This window comes from Myotis davidii, unplaced genomic scaffold (genome assembly GCF_000327345.1).
Source record: "Myotis davidii unplaced genomic scaffold, ASM32734v1 scaffold469, whole genome shotgun sequence".
In the NCBI taxonomy this organism is placed as follows: Eukaryota; Metazoa; Chordata; class Mammalia; order Chiroptera; family Vespertilionidae; genus Myotis; species Myotis davidii.
In genome coordinates this window covers 224846-249123 of record NW_006299722.1, presented here as the reverse complement: position 1 = coordinate 249123, position 24278 = coordinate 224846, and the positions used below count along the sequence as shown (strand labels likewise).

The following is a 24278-nucleotide window of genomic DNA, read 5'->3' as shown; positions in this document are numbered from 1 at the left end:
TTCCCTCTTCTTTCCTCTCTGTCTGAAAATCGATTTTAAAAATAATTTTTTTAAAAAAAGGAGGGGTGAGCTTCTGGTTTCTGCGGAGCCACAGGGACTCTGTAAGTGCCATCCATTCTGGCAAATAACCAAAACAGAGTCACTTGCCATCATTGTGTTGGCCCACTTCTTCTCTGTCTCTCAAATTGAGGGGCAGGAGGCCAAGCCGGATTTCTGAGACTTTTAGGTCAGGGAGAGCCGTGAAGTCCTGTAACCACAGCAGCCATAAGACTAACGAATCCTGCCGAAACCGGTTTGGCTCAGTGGATAGAGCGTCGGCCTGCAGACTGAGGGGTCCAGGGTTCGATTCCGGTCAGGGGCATGTGCCTGGGTTGCGGGCACATCCCCAGTGGGGGATGTGCAGGAGGCGGCTGATCGATGTCTCTCTCTCATCGATGTTTCTGACTCTCTATCTCTCTCCCTTTCTCTCTGTAAAAAATCAATAAAATATATTTAAAAAAAAAGCCTAACGAATCCTTAACATTACATAGTATTTGCAAAAATGAAAGAATAGGAGAGAAAAAAGCAAAGCAAAAAGCCTTTAACTTATAGTTTTGAAAAGTCAAAAAGCCACACTTAAAAGGAGTCACTATAAAGTGCAGAATTAGAAAGCAGGGGATGAGCTGGGATCCAATCCTAGCGCTGAGGATCATAGGCTAGTAACTGGATCTCTCTACACCTCAATTTCCTCCTCGGTAAGACAGCAAGAATAATCATCCCACCTCATCAGATTCTTCTGTGGACTAAACACATCACGTCAGTAAAGATCTCAGTAGCATGCCTAGTCATAGAATATGAATTTTAATTCCACATTTTGTAGCTTTTTAGAATATTGCCGAGTAAGGTTTTAAAGTCATATTTCATTTTTGCAAACATAGACAGAATAACAAAAATCATTCCTGGGACTTGGTGCGGGAAAGAGGCAATAAACTCCTTACCTTTGGACTTGGAAGTTATAGTGAGACTCCACACCTAGTCATTCCAGAACTAACTGCTCCGACCTCACTTCTACTGTCCTCACAACAAAGTGCTTCTAGTCTCTTATCGACCTTCCAAGGCAGCGGTTCTCAACCTGTGGGTCTCGAACGACCCTTTCACAGGGGTCACCTAAGACTATCCTGCATATCAGATATTTACATTATGATTCATAACAGTAGCAACATTACAGTTATGAAGTAGCAACGAAAATAATTTTATGGTTGGGTCACAACATGAGGAACTGTATTTAAAGGGCCAGAAGGTTGAGAACCACTATTCTAAGGGTATTTGTGAGGACCATCTGTGATCCTTTAAAGCTGATATAGTTTATTAGTAAAAGGCCTGGAAAGCATTTTAAATTCGTGGTTGATGTCTATTCTCTCACTGACAATTCCCTCTGTTCTTCCTACTTATTTGGTAGAGGTAAGGATATTTGTGCAGCCTCTCTTCCTACTGTTTGTTCTTCTTTGCTTCTCCTCTATTGATACTCATTTCACCATAGAGCCACATGAAGACCTAGGCAGGCAGGACTCAAGGCACTAAATGTTTGTGGGTCAAACCCAGTCCTCTCAGCCTTTAAACAGGATCATGTAGTATGTCTTTACCTGCCGAGTGCACCAGACAGAAATGCCACTGGCATCTACAAATCACCAGTCAATGCTACCTGTCCTCTCTGGAGGACAGAGCTTGTGTGGCCACTCACAGCCACAAAGGAGCTTCTGGTTGCCAGGTAATGACACTTAAAGCTAGAAATATATGGGAAAGGATTGAGCCAGAGGCCAAGAGCACAACCACCCACTTCACTTCCCCAGGGCATCCTGAGTTCCTTTTGCTAAAGATGAGAAGAAGCGTCAACAAAATACAGTCATGGGCTGAGCAGAACTCTTAGAAGTAACTACAGGAGCACAAATGGCTACATCAGGACTTGCCGAATTACTTATAGAGCATTACCAATTTTGAAGTAAATTATTCTTACGTAGCATAAAAGCAGATAGTAATAGAGATGGCATAACCAAATATTTTCACTGGTTTTAAAATATTCTCTATAAACTTTGGGCCTCCCTGATTCTCTCCATGCTCTTCTGCCTCCTCTCCTCACCATCCTACATTCCTCAGGGTCATCAGAATACCACCAGTTGGGGCACAGTGCAGCACCTCTAGAACCATCTGTTATTCTCCTGGCAGGTACTTCTGTGTCTGATACTCATAACAAAGTGATATTCAGAGGAACAGAAACTGTCACAATAGAAATATGGAGGTTCTTGCCAGACGCACTGACACATATGGGATGGGGAAATGTGTACTGACCAGCAGGACCAGAAAGTTCACAGCGAGGGGCAGGGCCGCTCCAGAGCCCGTGCTCTTGACTGTCACTGGTGCAGCGGATGGTGTGCTCCCCAATGAGACTGAAAGTCATCCCTCTGTCTGGGTGGGAGTCGCATGAATAAGATATTTCTGTTCCATAGGGAATGACTCTCAGAGAAGTTCCTGTGTGTTTTCCATTAAGGATAGCTGGGGGATTGGTACAAAAGATTTCTAGAAAGAAGACAAGAGTGTTAGGTTCCAGTAGAGTTTCAATCAAATGATTATACAATATTGGTATCCTGGGACTGTGTTATAAATACATTCCGTTTTGAAAAATTTTTTAATTGATTTCAGAGAAAAAGGGAGAGGGGGAGAGAGAGATAGAAACATCAATGATGAGAGAGAATCATTGATTGGCTGCCTCCTGCACGCCCCCTATTGGGAATTGAGCCCACAACCCGGGCATGTGCCCTGACTGGGAATCCAACTGTGACCTCGTGGTTCATAGGTCGACGCTCAATCACTGAGCCACACCAGCCAGGTATAAACACATTTCTTTCTATGATAATATAGCTAAGGTGGATGCAATTTTTATATGTAGAACATTTTTAGAGAAGAAACTGAGGAAGGTGAAACACAGCTTGCAGTTTATTGCAAACATCCAAAAGACCCTTCGGGCAGCTAAGATTTTAATCAATTTGAAAGGTAATTAAATTGTGTGTTTTTCAGCAATCATTTGATGTCCTACTTTACGTCAGATGTAGTAGGAGTCCTGGGCTGACAATGCAATACAAGATAATCAAGGTTTTGGCTCTCAGATGTCTGAAGTTCCAGGGAAATCTCTGTGAAATTTGTGAAATGTGGACTATCATTTGCGGCCGATGTAAATGTTTCTAGATGACTGAGACCATTATCATCAGTGCCCACATCAAATACACCGTAATGCCATCAGAATGCACTGATTCCTAGTCAGACACTGAAAAGGCACCGGGTAGCCTTTTCTTTCTTCTTCTTTCACTTTTTTCTTTCTTCTAAGATATCAGCTGTCATTTCTTCCTGCTGTTAGTGTGTCTACTTTTAGCAGTTCCCTCCCTAAAACTAATTTGATGCTTCTAAACTGATATAAACTGGGGAAGAGATACCCAAGCTTATCAGAATTGTATTTATAGTAGTAACCAAGTGAAGGCTTTAGTACATCAAAGAATAATTGATTTGCTTGTGTTTATCCAAAGGTTAATTATAAATTTATTTTCAGTTTTATGTGTGTTGGGACGGTTGAGTTTGATGAGTATCTGAGTTTTATACATATAGAATGTTCTCATAAAGTTCCACCATAATTACATAAGATGAACAAATAGATTTATCACAAGGTAGTTTATCAAAATCCAAATTAAAAAATGAATATTTTTCAATCATCAAAAAATGGTATTTTAAAAAAATCTTTCTTTGCCGAAACCAGTTTAGCTCAGTGGATAGAGTGTTAGCGGACTGAAGGGTCCTGGGTTCAATTCCAGTCAAGGGCATGTACCTTGGTTGTGGGCACACCCCCAGTAGGAGATGTGCAGGAGGCAGCTGATCGATGTTTCTCTCATCGATGTTTCTAACTCTCTGTAAAAAATCAATAAAATATATTTAAAAAAATCTTTCTTTGCTTTAGCTAACAGAGTAGGCTAAATCAGTTATGTCTTGGTGTATAAAACACTTTTATCTATTTATCAGTTTCTGAATCTTCAGGAAGTTTTATTTAAGCAAGTGGTTTGAAAATTCAGGGCACCTCATCTCATTTCAAATATTGACTCACCTCCCTGTACCATACAAATTTAATCATATAACACTGGGTTTTTTTTTTTAAATTTATAACACATGAATTTTAACATATTTTATGCATTCAATTTTTATATTTATTTATTTATTTTCTTGTTCGTGGGCAGCCTTCCTAAGTAGAAAATGAACTCCATGCCCAGCCGGTGTGGCTCAGTGGTTCAGCATGGACCCATGAAGCAGGAGGTCAGGTTTTGATCCACGTCAGCGTACAAGTTGGGGTTGTGGGCTCGATCCCAAGTAGGGGATGTGCAGGAGGCAGCCAATCAGTGATTCTCTTTCATCATTGATGTTTCTCTCTCTCTCCCTCTTTCTCTCTCTTTCTCTCTCTCTCTCTCTCTTTCTCTCCCTTCCTCTCTGAAATCAATAAAAAAGTGAACTCCATGAGAACAGAGATATGTCTTCCCTATTCATTACTCTCCCCACATGGAAAGTCTTGACATGTGGCCCTTCCTCAGGACTAAATAACAGGATGGATGAATAGTTTAGATCAGTGAGGGGATAAATGGACATATATATGTAAGAGAAACCAAAAAATAAATGAATAAATACATTTTGGCAGACCTTTGTGCCATCTGGTCTCTCCCTTCAGATTCCCCACAAAATCAGCACTGGCATTAACCTAGTGACTTATACTAGCAACATAAGCACAGTGTATAAGATCTACATGACCTGTTGTGAAATTCTTCCAACAAAATGTATTTTTGTAAGGAATTTGGTGATAGATCCAGATGACAGGTGAGACCATGAGACACAGCACACTGGAACTAGAAAGGAGAGCTACCCGGGTTGCATAATTGTTCCTTCTACTCACGTTCACACACAGGGACGCTGCTGCTCCAACGGCTTTTCATTCCGACCAAGACACAATGGCTAACAGAGCTGCCTTTTAATCGGAACCTAAAGTTAAAAAGGGGGAGTAGCAGATAGGTAAGCAACTCCGATCTCTTTCTTCATCGCATCACTGATAGATACTCAGGTTGCTCCCTTCCATCTAAATACCATTTGGCTCTTAGGTTGGGGCTCAGTTGAAAGTCTGTTTATTAGGGACCTGAAGTCAGCAGTTGGCAGGAACTCAGAAGCCAAATTATGCTAAGAATCACTGTATCCTGTGATGGGCAAAGCCATCAGAGATGGTAACTCAGTGTCCTATAGACATCATAGCCCAGTGTCACCTCCAGAAGTCACTGAACACAGAGCTGGACCCCTCTTGAGCCCTGGACCCAAACCCCGTCTCACAGACAGCTCTGTGACATCCCACTTATTCCCATCACTGAATCACGGGGAAAAACAGCTCTCCATCTGGGTGAGCAAAGCAGAGAACTCGACATTGTTCTTCTTGCCACTACGTTTGTAATGGCCAGAAAGAGGCTCACAGAAACACTGAGAAAATGTTCTAGGGACAACAGGATGAGGCGAGGGGGCTTTGTCTCCCTGAAATGCCCAGATTATTGTTGAATCCCGTTGACTTTCTAAAATATGCTCACCTTGACTGGGTAGTAGACTTTGTACACAACAAAGATTCCTAGGAAACTGATAAAATTAACTGCTGTATTGCTCAATCTTGTTACCTCCACAGTGAGTGTATACTACTCGGAGGCTACTGGTAGATGCATATAGACAGCTAATAATACTAATCAAAACAATAACATTGGCCATATGGTCCCATTGTCAATGACATTACTGAAGGAAAGACATATAATTGGATTAAAAGCACTTATCCACAAACTGTTACAAATTGTACTACTGATTGATTTGGAAGTTTCCTGAAAAAAATCCTTATTTGACTTATCACATTACAAATAATTTGTCTCATACATTAAACTTTTACTAGCAAAATTTTCATAAACTTCTACTTCCTGCCTCTAAACTACTACTGATTGATTTGGAAGTTTCCTGAAAAAATCCTTATTTGACTTATTACATTACAAATAATTTGTCTCATACATTAAAGTTTTACTAGCAAAATTTTCATAAACTTCTGCTTCCTGCCTCTAAAGAGCTATTTATTCATACACTTCAAGTTACAAATGTGAGTTCAAGGTCAGTTTTATTTATATTTTTACTCAACATTGAATGTCATGTTCCTTATCTCCTGGTAGCCCTGCTACTAAGTTCTACCACTTAAATCAAAACTGCTCAGGCATGAATATCCCTGGGTGCTTCGCTTCCATAGGTCTGTTCCCCTTTTTGGGTTAACCCTTGAACCCGAGGGTTACTATCCCGCTCACACTCACCCCTCATCACAAACGAAGGACACTTTTGCTCCAAGCTCCAAGTTTAGTGGAGAGAGCACACGGCCATTAGGAAGTCGGTCCCGGAAGGCAGCACATGATTTCACTACAGAAAAAGAAAGGAGGAGTAAGACCGCCATGTGAGGTGCAAAGACATTCATCTGCAGAAAGGATGGGAGTGAGTGGAGGCACCTGCGCATGTGGGGGCGGCCGGGCTCCAGTCCCCCTGGGGCGTACAGCGCAGAGAGGCGGCCCCTCTGAGCTCATAGCCGGGCTCACAGCTGTACAGCACCTCCTGCCCAGGGGAAAAGCTGTCCTTGTCGCTGGGGCTGTGCTGGCCATGCAGGATTCCTGGAGGCCGCTGACAAACTGGGGGAAGAACAGGCACAGAGTTCCTGTCAGTTATGGGGGAATTTGCTACACCCAGGAGCTTAAAAATCCTGATTACAGAGTACAGGATTGAAAAGAATGGATAGTTTCACACCCACATTTTACTGAGGAGCAAAGTAAGGCCACAGCTCAGAGCTGTGATTAAAACCAAAGGCTCTCTAACCCCTTGTCTGTGATTTTTTTTCTACTAAAATGTTCCCAAGACAACAAGCAGAATGGGTTTGTTTTCTGCTTCCCAGGCCTGGCCATCCCACCCAGCTGAGTGCTGGAGGCTTGTTCCACACTTTACTTCATAGGAGGCAGCCTTTCTGGCAACAACAAAGGATACCTTTGCCCAAGTCTCAGCTAACAGACCCATCAGGCAGGCATCCCCCTTCATGCTTCCTTCCAGCTCCTCTTTCAGAACCGCTAGCGTCCTCTGGATCCCCATGTGCCAGTCGGATTCTTCCCACTCCATGCTAAGCCAGGCATTTTAGCAAGGAAGACAACAGAACTCATCGAAAGCAAAATCCCCTTAGACACCCACCCACAAAAACTATACACTGTTTAAAGAGAGAACGTACTAGTACAGGGATGGGCAAAAGTAGTTTTACAATTGTGAGAGAATCATCTATCAGCTGCCTCCTGCACGCCCCACTACTGGGGATAGAATGCCCTTGACTAGAATTGAACCCGGGACCCTTCAATCTGTAGACCGAAGCTCTATCCACTGACCTAAGCCAACTAGGGCTTCTTCTTGTAATATTATTAATTAATTAATGTTGTATTCATTTGTATTACAACTGTAAACCTACGTTTGCCCACCTCTGTCTTGCTTACTTGGAGCCTATTTTGACTCAAATTTTGGCAATCTCTATCCAGAGCCCAATTGGTGAATTTCAATCTGAACCATATAGAATTGAATACAAATTACATAGACAGTATATTTGAATTTGAGCAAGTCATTTCCCCTATCTGAGCCTCCGAGTTTTCAGCCAGCACATGAGGGAGTTGAAGCAGAATGATTGAGGTCTAAGGCCTTTTTAATCTGATGCTGTAATTTTGGTCCCATCTGCCTCCTGACCTCTCCCCCCGTAACGGATCTATGCCATTGTTCCCATCCATTATTGTTCACCATACATTTCACTCGGCTTTGCAATCAGAAAGGCTCCTGAATTCCAGGCCTCGTAGTGTCCTCGCGCTGTGACCTGGACAGTTATTTAACAGATCTAGGACTCAATTTTCTCCGTGTAAAATGGGGATAAAAATAGTTCCTACCTCTTATGCTTGCTCTAGTTATTAAATTAAACCACACATAAAATGTGTGTATAGATGAGACAGAAAATTATTACTATTTGACTATTATTATCACAGATGACAGATAGTGGAGATCGTATTGTTTAAAGTGTTTATACCATTTTCATAGCCCTTGTATACGCACACACACTTGCATACACACCCTTCCCTTAATTTCAGCAACTTCTATCATTTACATGTCTCTCTCCCCGCCCCCCTCTCCCCTCAGTAAGGTTTAGTGGATGGAACTTACCCCTGGAGCAGCTTGGCAGCTCAGGCACCCATGTATTGTTGGCCTGGCATTGCACAGTGTTGGACCCTTTCAGAACAAAGCCAGGCTGACATCTGAATCTCACCATGTCATTTAAAGAGAATAAACTCCTATTTCCTGGTGCTCTGATCCCATTTTCAACTTCTGGAATTGTGCATTTATTAGCAGAAATACACTGAGGAGGAGGGCTGCTCCAAACACCAAGCTGACCATCTTTGCTGATACAATATAGAAATTGTTCTCCCATGAGGTCAAACAGCTTTTCTCCGTTCGGCCCAGTGTGACATCGATAAGTTACCCGTGTTGCATATTGGAAAACATTTCTATTGCTGCTGTAGAAGTCTCCGTTGAATATGGCTGGGGGTGGCTCACAAGATATCCCTGGGATAAGAAAGAGTATGGTAAACAACAGCTCAATTTTTAATTTTTAAGATAATTGTATAGTGTTATTCTGGGTTCTGAGCAAAACTGAGGGGAAAGTACAGAGATTTCTCATTTACTCTCAGCCCCCACACATGCATAGCTCCCCCTTTATCAGTAGCCCCCACCAGAGTGGTATGTTTGTTACAATTGATGAACCTATATAGATACTTCATAATCACCCAAAGCCCATAGTTTACTTTCGGATCACTTCTGATGTTCTATATTCTGTGGGTTTGGACAAGTGTATAATGGTATGTATTGATCACTGTGGTATCATGCAGAAAACTTTTACTGTCCTAAAAATCCCCTGTGTTCTGCCTACTAATCCCACCCACCATTCCAACCTCTGGTGACCACAGTTTTTACCTTCTCTGTAGTTTTGCCTGTTCTATAATATTTTTTACAATGACTTTACTAAGAATTTAAATAACAAATAACAAATAATTAAATTATTTCCCAGAGTGTACCTAAATATTACTAAATAGCACTAAAAAACTATTATTTTCTTCTAATATTTGCTAATGATCAGACATGTTTACATAATTAAAATTTAGGTGTGTGATATTGATTCTATTTATAAGAATTTTTATTGTAAAAATATCCATGTATTATTATGGCTTACATATTTGTGACTTTAACTGGATAATCTATATGATTATTATCATAGATTGTTATTAACTTATTGCTGGGCTGTTGTTTTCTATTGGCTATTTAATAACATCTTTGCAGGTTAAATACACCACTTCTGGAACTACTCATTAAGAAGAGATTAAAATGGAGCATTTGAGACTTTGCTACCCAGCATATGTCATCAAAGGAACTCTTATAAAGAATAAATTTTAAAAAAAGAGGAGAGAGAGTGATGTCAGTATCTTGGTGGTGTGAGTTATTGCTTTTTTCTCTCTTCTGTTTTATTTACAACTCACCGGTCATACATAACCAAAGAAAAGTGCCTCTGTACAAGTGTACCAGAATACTCAGATTTCCACCCACCTGTCATTGAGAAGGTAAGTGGGTAGGACCTTGGAGTAGACAGTGGATCTATCTGGTTCAGTGAACCTACCACAAACTGACTAGTAATAATTGCAAAACAATGAACCTGGAAAGTGCAAAACACGGTGTAAGAAGAATGTGTGGAGGTCCAGCCAGCCTCAAGGGACAAGAAGACACTCCATTGAAGCAGGGTGCAGACGAATTGGGAGGCAGAAAAGAGGAGTAGCTCAAGGACTCTTAGGACAACACCACAGCATACTGGGCTTTCACTGGTGTTGACAGTAGTGACCTCCCTCATAGAGGAGTGGTAATGCAATAGTTGTATTTATCGAGAGGGTGTTTGGGTAAAGCAGCCAGTGACTGACTGCCCAGCTGTGCAGGTCTCATGGATTTCTGAGGGTAACTTCTGTCTCTGGGTGTAGGGCAAGGCAAGGAAAAGAGGCAGGCAAGACTGACAAAGGACATTGAAGGAACAGGCTCCCTGCTGTCACTTTGGAATTTCAGCAGAGGTCTGCCCTCCCACCTCTGGGATCCCCCTACTGGGCTGTGGGTAGTCACAAAGCCTCAAGTGTTAGCCACATTTTCCCACTCTGCCACCAGCTTTTTATACACCAAGTTTTTTTCCCTTTTTTCCCATGCTCCCCAGTGCAGCCCAACAGCCAGGTCAGGTAAAGAGAAATTAAAAACATGAATTATAGTGCCTCCATTTGGAAAAAAAAAGAATGATTTCTAATCATAGAATTGTACACCTGAAACCTATATAATTTTATTTACCAATGTTGCCACAATAAATTCAATTAAAAAGAGAAAATTATTTTAAAAAAGAAAAAAATTATATAAAATGAAAGGCATGAGAAATGAAATAATCATTGATTCAGGGATAATAAAATAATAAAAGAGTATTATGTCCTATTAGAAGATAATACTTTAAACATATTAGTATATGTGACTACACACACATTTATATGTATATATATATATATCCAATATTGACTCAGTTAACTGTTTATTGACCTAAAAATACCATAGAAGTGGAAACATTTTTCATCAGCAATAACCCCCTACAAAACGTGTTAGGCCTAGAAAAATTTTTATAGTAAACGAATAACATCTTGCTAATTTATACTTTTTCAGAGAATTTCAAAGTATGGGCAGGGGCATGAGAAATGAAATAATCATTGATTCAGGGGTAATAAAATAATAAAAGAGTATTATGTCCTACTAGAAGATAATACTTTAAAAATATTAGTATATGTGACTACACACACATTTATATGTATCCAATATTGACTCAGTTAACTGTTTCCTGACCTAAAAATACCATAGAAGTGGATACATTTTTCATCAGAGATAACCCCCTACAAAACGTGTTAGGCCTAGAAAAATTTTTATAGTAAACGAATAACATCTTGCTAATTTATACTTTTTCAGAGAATTTCAAAGTATGGGCAGGTTAAAGGAGGCACCTTGTATAACTTCTCATTCATTTCTTTGGATCTTTAAAGGCTAAAGTTAGTTTGTGTGTATGTGTGTGTGTGTGTGTGTGTGTGTGTGTGTGTGAATACTTGTGAATACAATGAATACATTCATTGTAGGAATTTTACAAAATATGGACAAACCAAAATAAGAAAATAATAACAGTCCAAAAATAAATATCCCTAATTTAATGCATATCATTTCAGATATGTATGTATGCACATGCTGAATTTATATTTTATAGAATATCTTACTTGTTAGCTGGATAACATTTAGGCCTGCCAGTAAATAGAGATAGTGTTTATTTCTGCTTGGATGAGGCATCTCAGTCTCTAATTTCATCTTACATCTTTCTTAAAATTTTATAATCATTTTTTAATAAGCCTTGTTTCTTCTATTAGCTATTTTCAAACCATGTTGAACATTTAGATTCTTAACATTTCCCACGATTATAAATATAATTGCATTGAATGTCTTTAGACCAAAATCATGGGCAAATTCCACGATTATGTTCTAGAAAATGGAATGACTAGGTCAAAGGGTATTGCATTATGGCTTTTGTATTTATTCCTCACTAGCCTTCCAGAAGTCTGTGCCCACTTTTACTGACATCAATTCTGCAGGTGATACTGATTCCTTAACAGCCTTAACACTCTATCCATTAGTATTCAGTCTTCCATGTTCATCAGTTTTGGAGGTTCACTTTACAACATCCCATTGAATACAGAGTCAGCTAATCAGGAACAAATACAAGTAGGGCTTGAGCATGGAGGAATTGGAAGGAGGAAGAAGGGGCCAGAGCCTTGTTAAGAAGTGTAATTTTTTTCTTTAGTTGTTCAAAGTAAGAACAATAAGGAAGAGAGTCATGTATTTCTTTCCTGGGGTTTTTGCGTGCTATTAAAAGGTGGCAGAGACAGGTTTAATTTTCTCTAATGTCTTTTGAATTTATTCAAAGGAGAATGATCTTTTCTCGGGAAAGAGATTACTATAAAAGTAGGAGAGTAGGACAGTTTGACCTGAGGTCAAGCCCACAGTTTCAGATAAATGACCTCTTAAAATTAAAAACAAAAAGCAAAACAGGAGAACCATGTAACAATTGACTCCGATTCTCAAGTATCTCAGAGACTAGTCTGTGCATGAAGGATGAAATTTCTTCTTTGCAACTACAGGGTCAAATCAGGGTCAATTGGAGGGAATTATGGGGGAAAATATTTCCACTCACTTTCACAGACAGGCGCCTCCTGATCCCAAGTGACGTTATTGCCTGAGAGGTTACAAGCAGCAGATGGGGAGCCAATGAGTCGATACCTAGAAACAAGATGAAAAATGGTTATATCCTACATGTTTCCCACTTAAATCACCACGAGAGAATAATGCCAAGAGAATTTCACAAATTATAGGACAAACTAACACATGGGCAACCGCAAAGAAGAAACCCCATTTCCACCTGCAAACCAGTTGTTTATTGCTAAGAACAAATATAAATGCCCACCCCTTTAATCCATCATTCCTAGTCCCTCAGAATTCAGTGCAAGAACTGTGTTATTCATAATGGAGCATTTTTGAAGTTATCTTTAGGGAAACTGAGGTGTGTTTTTTTTTAATCCATGTGTACTGTCAAGGCAATTAGGAACTCCTCAAAGGCAGAAAATGTCTTACTGAAAATATGTGCAGACTCTGGCCCTAGTCAAAGGACACTTAAGCTCTGGGTGCTCAAAAAATATTTGTTGATTGAAGGGAATGAATGATGGCTTTACCCTGAAGATTCAGTGAAGAGCCAGAAAAGGCAGTTAATTATTTTCATACTTTAATGGTGGAAAGCAGGGGTATTCATCCACTGTGCCATAAAACCATTCAAAAAAGGTCACAAACTTTGGGATATCACATCTTCTTTTTATTTATGATGTCCCTATACTGTTACTGCAAGAAATGTCACAAAGGATACTTGCTAAGATAGTCAAGTGTTCCAAAGAACAGCAGGACTAACCTAGATTAAGTGAAAGGTAAGGTGTCTAATGCAATGTCATGTAACAGTGGGATCGTTTCTGGACCAGCTAAGAACTTTGCCTCTTGATTATGTAAGATACGTGATCAGGGCAGTTAACCATTTGTAGCAGAAACTATAGGTATTTCCAGTATCCACTTTCACTTCCTTATTAGTAACAGAATCCTGTGTTTTTAACTGACCTATGCCCACTTCTAATTATCATTTTAAAGATTAAGTTAATTCATGTAAATCACTTGGTAGACTGCTTGGGACAACTGCACTCAATAATCATTCATTATTGCTTTTCTATAGATAATCTGCAATGGCTATTTAAATTTTCTCTTTGATCAAGATCCAAAACTTTGAATTTTAATTAATTTTTTGCTTATGAGTTTCTAGTGCTATTGTACTATACTCACACAGAAGATATCAAAACACATCTAGTATGGGAATTATTCTTTTTTTTCAAGAAATATATCTAATTGGTATATGTTGTGGATACTTGGTCATGTAAGAATACACTTCAGCAACTTGGCTAAATAAAGATATTTTATAGCACAATATTTTCCCTCAAAACACTAATTTCCACTATTTAGAGTGTGGAAAAAAAATTTGATGGCAATATACATTTTTTTCTGTTTATTTTAGCTCTGGAAAGTTGCATATTTTTTTTGATATCTGAATGTCATAAATTTTCTCCATTGAGGGTAAGGGCCTCTTATCATTTATTCTGCGTTTGTTCAGTAAGCCTTAGGATTCCAACAATCTAATCTCTTTCTTTCTGACCTGGGAAAGTATCTTCCATTCTGTGCTAATTGATACTTCACCAATTTTTGCTTTTTAAATTTTTTCTCATGTTTCAATGTGTGTGAAAATGTGTGTGAGTGCGTGTGTGCAATTTCCAGTGACCTCTTTCATTTATTCTGGAGAATTTAATTCAGTTTTCTCATGATCTATTTGGTTTCTTTTTCTTAGAATTCAATCTTTGATTATTGTTGCTTTTTTAGACTACTGTGTGTTTACTCATATATAAACTTTACTGATACCAGATTATTAAATCCTCATACTGTTTCAGAGGTTCTATGTTACAAACAGATATGAGAGATTTCTAGTATCCTGTTTTAGAGTTCATTCCCTTATTTATTAGAGTACACAGATTTGTAGAGGAATATTTTCTCTGATTTCTGGAAGAAATGTCTCTTTTATTTTCAATTGCTCTATCTTCCTTTCCTTGTATTCATGGTGTTTTGTTTTGCTCATGAATGAAAGGGCTCTAGGCTTATTCACAATGGGAGGTGAGAAAGAACTGGTCAGGAGATTGTATGGAAATGTGTTAAAATCTCCAGGGTGAGCAGGCATGAATGTGGATTTATCCTAGTTTAAAATTGCTGGGTCATATGTACAATACATAGATTCTACTTGAGTAGGACAGGGTGGGACTGATCACCAAAGGCAGTTTATGCAGAAAGAGGTGATATATTTAGATACCTTGTTTCCTCTAAATTTATTGTGGCAACTAAAAATTAATATACTTTCTTTAATTGCTCTAAGTTGAGGCAACGGCTTCTAGCTCAGTTACTTGCCCAAAGAAAATTCAAGAGCAAAAATTCCATTAGTGTCCCTATACTGTGTGCATTTGAATGCTTATGTTTCCCAGAACTGATATTATATATGATTTGCCCTCCCACCCCCCTTTTTAGGGTCCTCCAACTCAGCTACAGTACTCACTGATCTCAGTTAAGGATGTCTGCATGGTTCAACTAGAATTTATCCTTCTATGGATTTGGCAGGCTGGTCCTTTTTGTCGAGTGGCTATCTTACCAGGTTTCACGTGGGCTACCTTTGGCAAGAGCATGGTGCCCTCCCTGGTTCATCATGCAGATAGAGATTCATCTCTTTTTTAAGATTCCTTTGGTCATGTGCCCATGTTCAAGCTACCATCTCTGTTTAGAACTCCCATTGCTTACTTTTTAAAGTACAGGGGGCAGTAGTCTAGTTTGCCTCTCTGAGATTGGGACAGAGATTGACACTGCTGTTCTGGAACTCAAATTCCAAAGAGAGTGCTCCCAACTCACCCTTCATTACAGGAATAATTCACTGTTGATCCAAAGTAACTATCTGGGTTTATTTGCACCATGCCATTGAAAGGTTTTGGTGGAGATCCACATGATTTTCCTAGGAGAAAGCAGCAGAATTTGGGACTAGGTGTAGAGTTAAATTTACATTTGATTTAAGATTCAGACTGGAGTGTAGCACGCTTAGCCTATATATTTGTGATTTTTTCCCCCCATAGAATTACCACTTTGAGGATACTCACCATATGACCTTAGAATCAAGTAGCTACAGGGCACCCCTTTTAAAGGACTCTCTTGCATCTCTCAATAAAAACCATTCATGGCTAAAGAATGGTTTTCTCATCCCACCAACCTAAATCAAAGGCTTCATAATTTGAGATTTTCCTCCATCTTAGTTAGTTAAGCACAGTTCACTGCGACCCACATAATTTTCTTGGGTGTTCCTTTTTCATTCATTCATACCATTGAAGGTACCCTCCAGTGAACGGAAAGCTTCCCTACAATTCCCTTAGTGTGAGTCTTTCCCAGGAAATGAGTATCTGGTCAAGCTGCAGAATGCCAGGCAATAAAAAGGGATGACTTACAAGTCTACCCTCCATTGAAATACCTTAGATATCTCACCTTCAAAATCAAAACAAGTTAAGTCAGGTCCCATAGATGCTTTCACATACAGAACATAGTTCCCAGGATAGGGTTACTCACGTCTACAGGCATCTTCCACATGTGACCAAACCAAATTTCCTAAGCAGGTGATAGAGAACATATTCTCAAAATACCCAGGGGAGCATTTGTAGCTCAAAGATGTCCCCACTGGAAACTCAGACTCATCAGTTAGGGTTGTAGGCTTGGCAAACGGAAATGGGTCTGGAGCTTTACAGTAACCTGGAGATTAAAGCCACAGGAATATCAAGTGAGCAATGAGACTTCCGCTCCACCCTTCTTCCTCTCCCATTAAGTTGATATATGAGCACATAAACAGACTTATCATAATGGCAAGTATTTTCTTCTTCTGGAAGTTACCTTAGGATGGTGCCTTCCAACAACATCGACTCATCAAAAATTTTTGCCACTTAAAGACTATTTACCTTTCTGAACTTTCTCCTCTTATTTCACCGAAGCAAGACATTTAGCTAATGGTTTCACATGTCAGACCTCCTATCAGAATGCCTAGAGTTAACCAAGTTAATTCATATCCTCATTTATTGGTGTTAATGTACCCTTGTATAGCAAGACATATTTTACCATCTCTTTCCATTTATTCCTCCCTGCCTCTTTCCCAGGATGCTCATCAGAAGCTGCCCCTCTGGCACTAAAGAGAAGTCACCACTATTAGTGGGTTGAATGATGTTTTCCCCAAAGATACATCCACCCAGACTCTCAGAATGGGAACTCATTTGAAATAGGGGTATTTTCAGATATAATTAAGGTAATGATAGTGAAATGAGATTATTCTATGTTAACAGGATGGTCCTAAATTCAATGACTGGTGCTGTACAGAGAAAAGAAAAGAAAGGAAGATTGGAGACACAGAGACAGAGCAGAATAGGCCATGTGAAGACAGAGGCAGGGATGAGAGTGATGAGCCCACAAACCAGAAGCCACGAGAAGCTGGAAGAAGCAAAGAAGGATTCTCCTCTAGAGAGAAGAGATTGGAAGGATTGGGGCCCTGCCAACACCTGGATTTCAGACTTCTAGCCCCATTATCTAGGAAAGAATAACTTTTTATTATTTTAAGCCACCTAGTTTGTGGTAGTTTGTTATGGCAGCCCTAGGAAACAAAGGACTATTCTTCTCATTCTGATGCTAAACCAGACAGTTAAAGACCAGGAGAAATAGATTAAGCCATTCAGCAGCATCCTGGCAGAAGCTATGTCTTCTTTATGGGAGGGTATATTGTGTGCTGCACGTTAGAGTCTGAACTCAATCGTCTCTTCTTTGGAGGAGACTGCTTCTGTTTGCCAGTTCAATGGGCCTGGCCTAGGCATCTGCATTTAAAGAAATACCATTCAATTCAGATAGAGAACACCCAATTGGAGGGTGAGAGAGATCAAAGAAAGGCTAAATGCTTTTCATCACGGGGCCTTTTCTCATTGGATTGCTCTTCTCTCAGGGCTTCCCTGCAGGGGAAGTGGTATTCCAAAGCTGGCCCTGCATGGAGTCTACTCCAGGTTTCATTCTTAGAAAGGCCTCAAGTCAGGCCTCAAGTACCAGGCCATCTTCTCTAGTCCTTAGAAATAGTCCCTTCCTTTTTGTACTATTTTCCTTGAGCTGATCTTTTCTTGCTTCTTCTCACTCCCAGAAGGAACGGAAGAGTTCAAGGAAAGATTAAGATGGACCCCTAGGCAAGCTGACAAATGGGTGAACTTTGAATTGAGGTCTTTAGATACAAAGGTATAGTGAGTTTATTTTGTTACTTAACCTATTTAGCATAAGACTAGTGAAACCTTAGCTAAATAATATCTATATTGCCAGTTTTATCCTTTGCATGCCCATGACCTTGTAAAGGATAGCTTTATCAGTTATGCTGATATTGGTTAGTGTGCATAGGCCAGTGGTCGGCAAACTCATTAGTCAACAGAGCCAAATATCAACAGTACAATGATTGAAATTTCTTTTGAGAGCCAAATTTTTTAAACTTAAACTATATAGGTAGGTACACTGTTATTAACTTAATTAGGGTACTCCTAAGGCTTAGGAAGAGCCGCACTCAAGGGGCCAAAGAGCTGCATGTGGCTCGCGAGCCGCAGTTTGCCAACCGCTGGCATAGGCAATTGTTTTCCTGTCCTCTCCAATGAATATATCTTTCCTCCTGATTTACACGGGTGCTTACTGTCTTCTCTCCACCCTTTCCCTTTCTCCTCTTCCCCTCCTCTCCTCACCACTCAACCGGCAAGATGAGTTACTAGCACCTTCCCTATTCAGTCATAGCTTGGCACTGCTGGAACCATCTGTTTCAGCAATGGCATGTAATTTGACACTTCCACGTATGACAGTTAAACTCATAAACAAACACTCTAATCTTATGATAGAAATATAAAAGTTCTGGTACAGATATTCTGAACCCACTTAGGGTATACACAGGTGGGTACTGACCAGCAGGACCAGAAAGTTCACAGCGAGGGGCAGGGCCGCTCCAGATCCCGTGCCCTTGACCGTCACTTCTGCAGCGGATGGTGCGCTCCCCAATGAGACTGAAGGTCATCCCTCTGTCTGGGTGGGAGTCACATGTATAAGATATTTCTGTTCCATAGGGAATGACTCTCAGAGAAGTTCCTGTGTGGTTCCCATTAAGGATAGCAGGGGGATCTGGACAAAAGATTTCTAGAAAGAAGACAAGAGCCATAAGTTATATTATAATGTTTACATTTTAATCTGACTTGATTCTACCGTTATGATGCTATGACTGCATTGCCAATTAAAGAACAATCAAGCCCTTAGGGAGCATATAGACTGTAAAATAAATATATTATCAGGAGGACTAATTATCAAATCTTCTGCCGAGATGCAGCTAAATGACAAGACACTTAAACCAATGTTTATTACAGAAGTCCAAAAGGGGATTAGAACCCTGAACTCTTCAGAGAGTTAAGACTTCTGTAAAATTGAGAGCTTATTCATTTAAAGTAAAAAAAAATCTTAATCACCTTAACAAGAAAATCACCAATTTAATAAAAAAAAATCATCCATTAATTTAACAAGCAAGTTTTTGAGCACTTACTATATATCAAGTACCATTTTAAGCAAAAAATAGACACCAAGGATTTTCATCCTAAAGAAATCTTTCAAAATATATTACATATTTACTACCTCTCTGTCAGTGATTTAATCTTTTTTGATGACTTGAGGCTGTTATTCTAAAAAACAAAATGAATGGGACAGTAATGTCACAATGAAATGCAACATCCTCCTTACTCCTGTGCATGCGCCAGATGGCTCAGAAATGATAGGACTTTTGAGATACTCACTAGTTTTTACAGATTTTATTTCTTTTGAGTATAACTATCTGGAGAAACTCCTTTCCCCTTCTGATTTGATCAGTATTTGGGAAGAGGGTACTGCAACTTGATAGGATCATGGATAAACTAATCCCATCGGGCCAGTGTGGCTCAGGGGTTGAGCATTGACCAATGAATCAGGAGGTCACAGCTTGATTTCCAGTAAGAGTTCATGCCAGGCTTATGGGCTCCATCCCCAGTAGGGGGTGTGCAGGAGGCAGCCTATCAGTGATTCTCTTTCATCATGATGTTTCTATCTCTCCCACCCTCTCTTTAAAATCAGTAAAAACATATTTGTTTAAAAAAACTAATCTCAGAGTAGAATAGCTTGATCAATATTTACACGTTAGTAAGCAATTTTAAGTATATCTTTGGGTTGATGAGAATATTTTTTTTCTTTATTTTTTTTTCATGCTTCTTAACTATACTTTCAGAAAGTTAAGATTTTCTAATAGGTAACTTCCAAATATGAAAGAGCTAATTATCAAGATTCATTATATAAATCAGTACAAGAAGTCCAATTTTAAAGCAGGGCACTCACATGAAAAATTCTATTGTAAACATGTATTTTTCAATAGTTATGATCAGAAGATGAAGCAATATTCTGTTTGATTTAGTGAAGAAATAAATGGACAGACTGAATATATTGGTAGTGTTTCTGTATTTAACACACTATTATTTCTGTCATCTTAAAAACAAACAAAAAATAACTTTCTTAATTCCATTTCCGTCTGCAGTTCCATTGCTGTACTCCTTTACGTTAGAGCTCCTTTAAGATGTTGCCTGTGACCTTTCGTTCCTCCCCTTCCTTCTTCCTTGAACGCATTCCAATCAAGCATATGCTCCCACAACTCTACTAAAACTGCGTTTTTAAGGTCACCCATTACCTCCAAGTCACTCAACCTGTGCATAATTTTCTGTCCTCATCTTATTTGACCTCTCTGTAGAATTTGAAAGAGTTGCTTGGTCTCATCTTCTTAAATTAATCTCTCCACTGGGCTTCCAAAGATACCCTCATCCTCCTGGTTTTTCTCTTAATGCACCGGCTGCCTCTTCATCTCTTCTACTGAGTCCTCAGAGTCCTGAGTTCTCATGTTGGATTTACGAGGCATGGCCCATGCACCTGCTCTATGGACACATTCCCTCACTAGGTGACCTCATTTCGTCTCTATTTTAATCTCTATGTGTAAACCATCAGCAAATTCTGTCATTTCTACCTTCCGAATGCATCCAGAATTTGAGCACTTCTTATCACCTCTCCAACTGCTATTCTGGGCTAACGTTTCTGATTAGATTTTTACAGTAGCTTCCTAGCTTGTACTCTCAGATGTTCTTAACTACACCTGACATTTTGGCCCCTCAGCTGTTCACTCTACACCAGCTACATAAGCTTCCAAGAAAATGTTAGTACAGGCTTTTTAAAGGAAATTCCAAGAAAACATCTGCCTTGGGCCTTTCTTTGCATTTCCTGTTCCATCTGAATGGAAGGTTCTTCCTCTATGTAATTCACATAGGCATCAACTAATTGCTTCCAGTGCTTAATTGTTACTTCCTCATTAAGGATTTCCTTAATTACCTTATTTAAAATGGAAACTTTATTCTTTTTTCCTCTGGCATTCCTTATTCCCATTCCCATAACTATTCTATTCATTACCCTTTTTTCCCCTTTAATGACACTTAGTATTATTTGAACTTATTTATCCATGTGTTTCCTTGTCTACTTGTTATTTTTTAAAATCTTTCTTCCCATCCAAGAATATAAATAGCATGGGGGCAAGGACCTAGTCTATCTTGTTTGTAGGCATACTCCTGGTGTCTAGAAGACTGGCACATAGGAAGGGCTAAAAAGTAATATATGGATGAATAGGTGATCTAGAAAAGGATAGAAAAGCTGAAATGTGACTATCACTTTTGCCAGGAAAAAAGAGAAAATTTGACAAAACTCCAGGGCACAAACTTCTCTCCATCTACAAAGCATTTCTCCCCATTTATATATAGCACATAGTATGCTACGAAATATTTTGGATAGTACCCAAAACACATGATGTTCAGGTTTATTTCCCCCAAAAAGCATTCTTTTTAACTAACCCACAAAGAAATATTTCTATCAAAAATGAAGGTAAACAGAGAAGCAGACACTTGATAATCTCATGGGGCAAAAACTCGGTAAGAAAATGAAAAGAAGAAAAAGGAGAAATATTCAGACCTGAACACATATTCCTTCTACTCACGTTCGCACACAGGAGCACTGTTATTCCAAAGGCTCTTCGTTCCAACCCTGACACAGTGACTAGAAGAACTTCCCTGTAAATGAAACCTAAGGGACAAAAGCAGTAGTGACTGGGTGAGCGTACCCCTTCTCTCTTCCCTTCACGGTTAGATCTCAGCTTCTCCCTTTCTGCTAAAAGACAATTTAATTCCTCAGTTAAATCCCTGGTGAAAAAGCTCAGCTCATTTGGTTTCTTGGGAGAAAGGCTCAGAAAGCAAAACATTTTGAAAAATGGTAGCTTCCACTTACTGAGTAAAAGTGTTGTACCAAAGAAGGAATAAAAAACAGGCAAAACCCTTAATACTGATCGATCCCCAGTGAGGGACTTTCCGGAGGCAGCCAATCCATGATTCTCTCCCATCATGGATGTTTCTCTCTCTCTATCCCTCTCCCTTCCTCTCTGAAGTCAATAAAAATATATATTTAAAAAAACATAGGCAGGCATTTTCTTGACCTGATCCCAGGGCTCCAGGAGGTCATTGTTCCCTGACTGCTCTCTGATAGCACCCTTTGAGTCATCAGGAGGAACTGTTTCCTCTAATACGAAATATAGCATTTTCTTTTCTTAATGGACCAGGAGGAAAACAGCTCCTGAGGTTGGTAAGTCATAGAATATGAGGGAAGATATCCGAGACTGTACTTTTTGCCAATACACTTGGAATATTCCTAAATGAGGCTTATGGCCTATCTGGATTATTGAAGAGCAGAACCAAAATAACTAGAAAAAAAAAAACTCTGAAGTCAATAAAAATATATATTTAAAAAAACATAGGCAGGCATTTTCTTGACCTGATCCCAGGCCTCCAGGAGGTCATTGTTCCCTGACTGCTCTCTGATAGCACCCTTTGAGTCATCAGGAGGAACTGTTTCCTCTAATACGAAATGTAGCATTTTCTTTTCTTAACGGACCAGAAGGAAAACAGCTCTTGACGCAGGTTGGCAAGTCATAGAACATGAATCAATGCCTGTCAAGGAACCCTGGGACTTGTTAAGCCCGATAATGAATGTCCCACTGTTGAGAGGGTCAATATCAGCTCACACTCACCCCTCATCACAAATGAAGGACACTTTAAATACACTTGGAATATTCCTAAATGAGGCTTATGACCTATCTGGATTATTGAAGGGCAGAGCCAAAATAACTAGGAAAAAAAAAAGAAGAAGAAGAAGAAGAAGAAGAAAAGAGGACAGGATTCCTTGCAGTGGTTCTCAACCTATGGGTCGTGACCCTTTCACAGGGGTCGCCTAAGACCATCAGAAAACACATATATAATTACATATTGTTTTTGTGATTAATCACTATGCTTTAATCATGTTCAATTTGTAACAATGACATTGGGGGTCACCACAACATGAGAAACTGTACTAAAGGGCCGCGGCATTAGGAAGGTTGAGAACCACTGTGAGCATAATTACCCTAAAACATCTGGTTTATTTTCAGAACATTGGTCTCCTGAACTGCCGCCAGATCTTCACTGAATGACTGTTACTCAATGCCTGTCAAGGAACCCTGGGACTTGTTAACCCCAATAATGAATGTCCCTGTTGAGGAGGGTCAATATCAGGTCACACTCACCCCTCATCACAAACGAAGGATACTTTTGCTCCAAGCTCAAAGGTAAGTGGAGAGAGCACACGGCCATTAGGAAGTCGGTCCCGGAAGGCAGCACATGATTTCACTACAGAAAAAGAAATGAGAAGTAAGACCGCCATGTGAGGTGCAAAGACATTCATCTGCAGAAAGGATGAGAGTGAGTGGAGGCACCTGCTCATGTGGGGGCGGCCGGGCTCCAGTCCCCCTGGGGCGTACAGCGCATCTTAACTCATCCAAGGAGTCAGAAACTCATAAGGAGAGGGGTTCCGGTCTAACAAAGGGCCTGACACAGGTGCATGCTAACAAATCCTGGCACGTGATTTGGACGATTTCTTTAACCTCTGAAAGACCAAGCTAACTTCTTTATCAGATGGGTAAGAGAATAGCACTATTTCTAAGTGGGATTGTACAGAGTCGATGAGATAAAGCACAGAGAGTGCTCATTACACAGCTGACCAGAAGGCTCACATCCTTTTTCAGTCTGAGAGCTGGTGCTTTGCTCTGCGAATTACTCAGTAGGAGCATCCCCAATGCCCCTTCCCTGATGGATTAGGCTCTTGCTCTCCAGGATGAAGGCACACTCACTGCAGTGAGGGCACCCACACACCTTCTTCCTTTCATGCTTCATGCTTCACCCCTAGAAACTTTACTCACACTGCTCAGCCCACATCTCCCTCCCAGAACAAACACTAATCCGGGGGCCCTCCCACAGCTCCTGTCACCTGCAGGCCCCCTCAAAGCCTCAGTCAGACTCACCCGGGGAGCAGCTGGGCAGCTCGGGCTCCCATCTGTTTTGGGCCTGGCAGCGCACACTGGAGGGGCCTTTCATGACAAAGCCAGGCTGACACCTAAACCTCACGATGTCATTTAAGGAGAACAAGCTTCTGTTCTCAGACTCCCTTATTCCATTTTCAACGTGCGGAGGCGTGCACTTATTAGGTACGATGCACTGAGGGGCAGGGCCGCTCCAGACGCCCACTTGATCTTTGCTGGTGCAATATATTGACTTCTCGCCCACGAGTTCAAACTTTTCCCTTCTGGTTCCAGGATGGCAGTAATAGGTCACCACTATTCCGTATGGAAAATAGTCTCTGCTGTTGCTAACGAAATCTCCGTTGGCGATGGTTGGTGGTGGCTTACAATGAATACCTGG

At 40.1% G+C, this 24278-nt stretch overlaps 1 protein-coding gene across 1 annotated transcript in view; it reads right to left on the bottom strand.

The window, feature by feature from the left end:
* LOC102768212 (complement receptor type 1-like) overlaps positions 1-24278 on the bottom strand; it is a gene marked incomplete at its 3' end in the record, with an annotated part of 135542 nt that overhangs the window by 45006 nt on the left and 66258 nt on the right. The window contains exons 35-46 of the mRNA XM_015571895.1: positions 23882-24274; positions 23108-23210; positions 21494-21579; positions 18361-18588; positions 15970-16149; positions 15268-15367; positions 12428-12513; positions 8296-8694; positions 6570-6746; positions 6381-6483; positions 4958-5043; positions 2326-2553 (exon numbers count right to left, since the gene is read on the bottom strand). Coding sequence (XP_015427381.1) covers positions 2326-2553; positions 4958-5043; positions 6381-6483; positions 6570-6746; positions 8296-8694; positions 12428-12513; positions 15268-15367; positions 15970-16149; positions 18361-18588; positions 21494-21579; positions 23108-23210; positions 23882-24274 — 2169 coding nt within the window. The remainder of the gene's footprint in view (positions 1-2325; positions 2554-4957; positions 5044-6380; positions 6484-6569; positions 6747-8295; positions 8695-12427; positions 12514-15267; positions 15368-15969; positions 16150-18360; positions 18589-21493; positions 21580-23107; positions 23211-23881; positions 24275-24278) is intronic.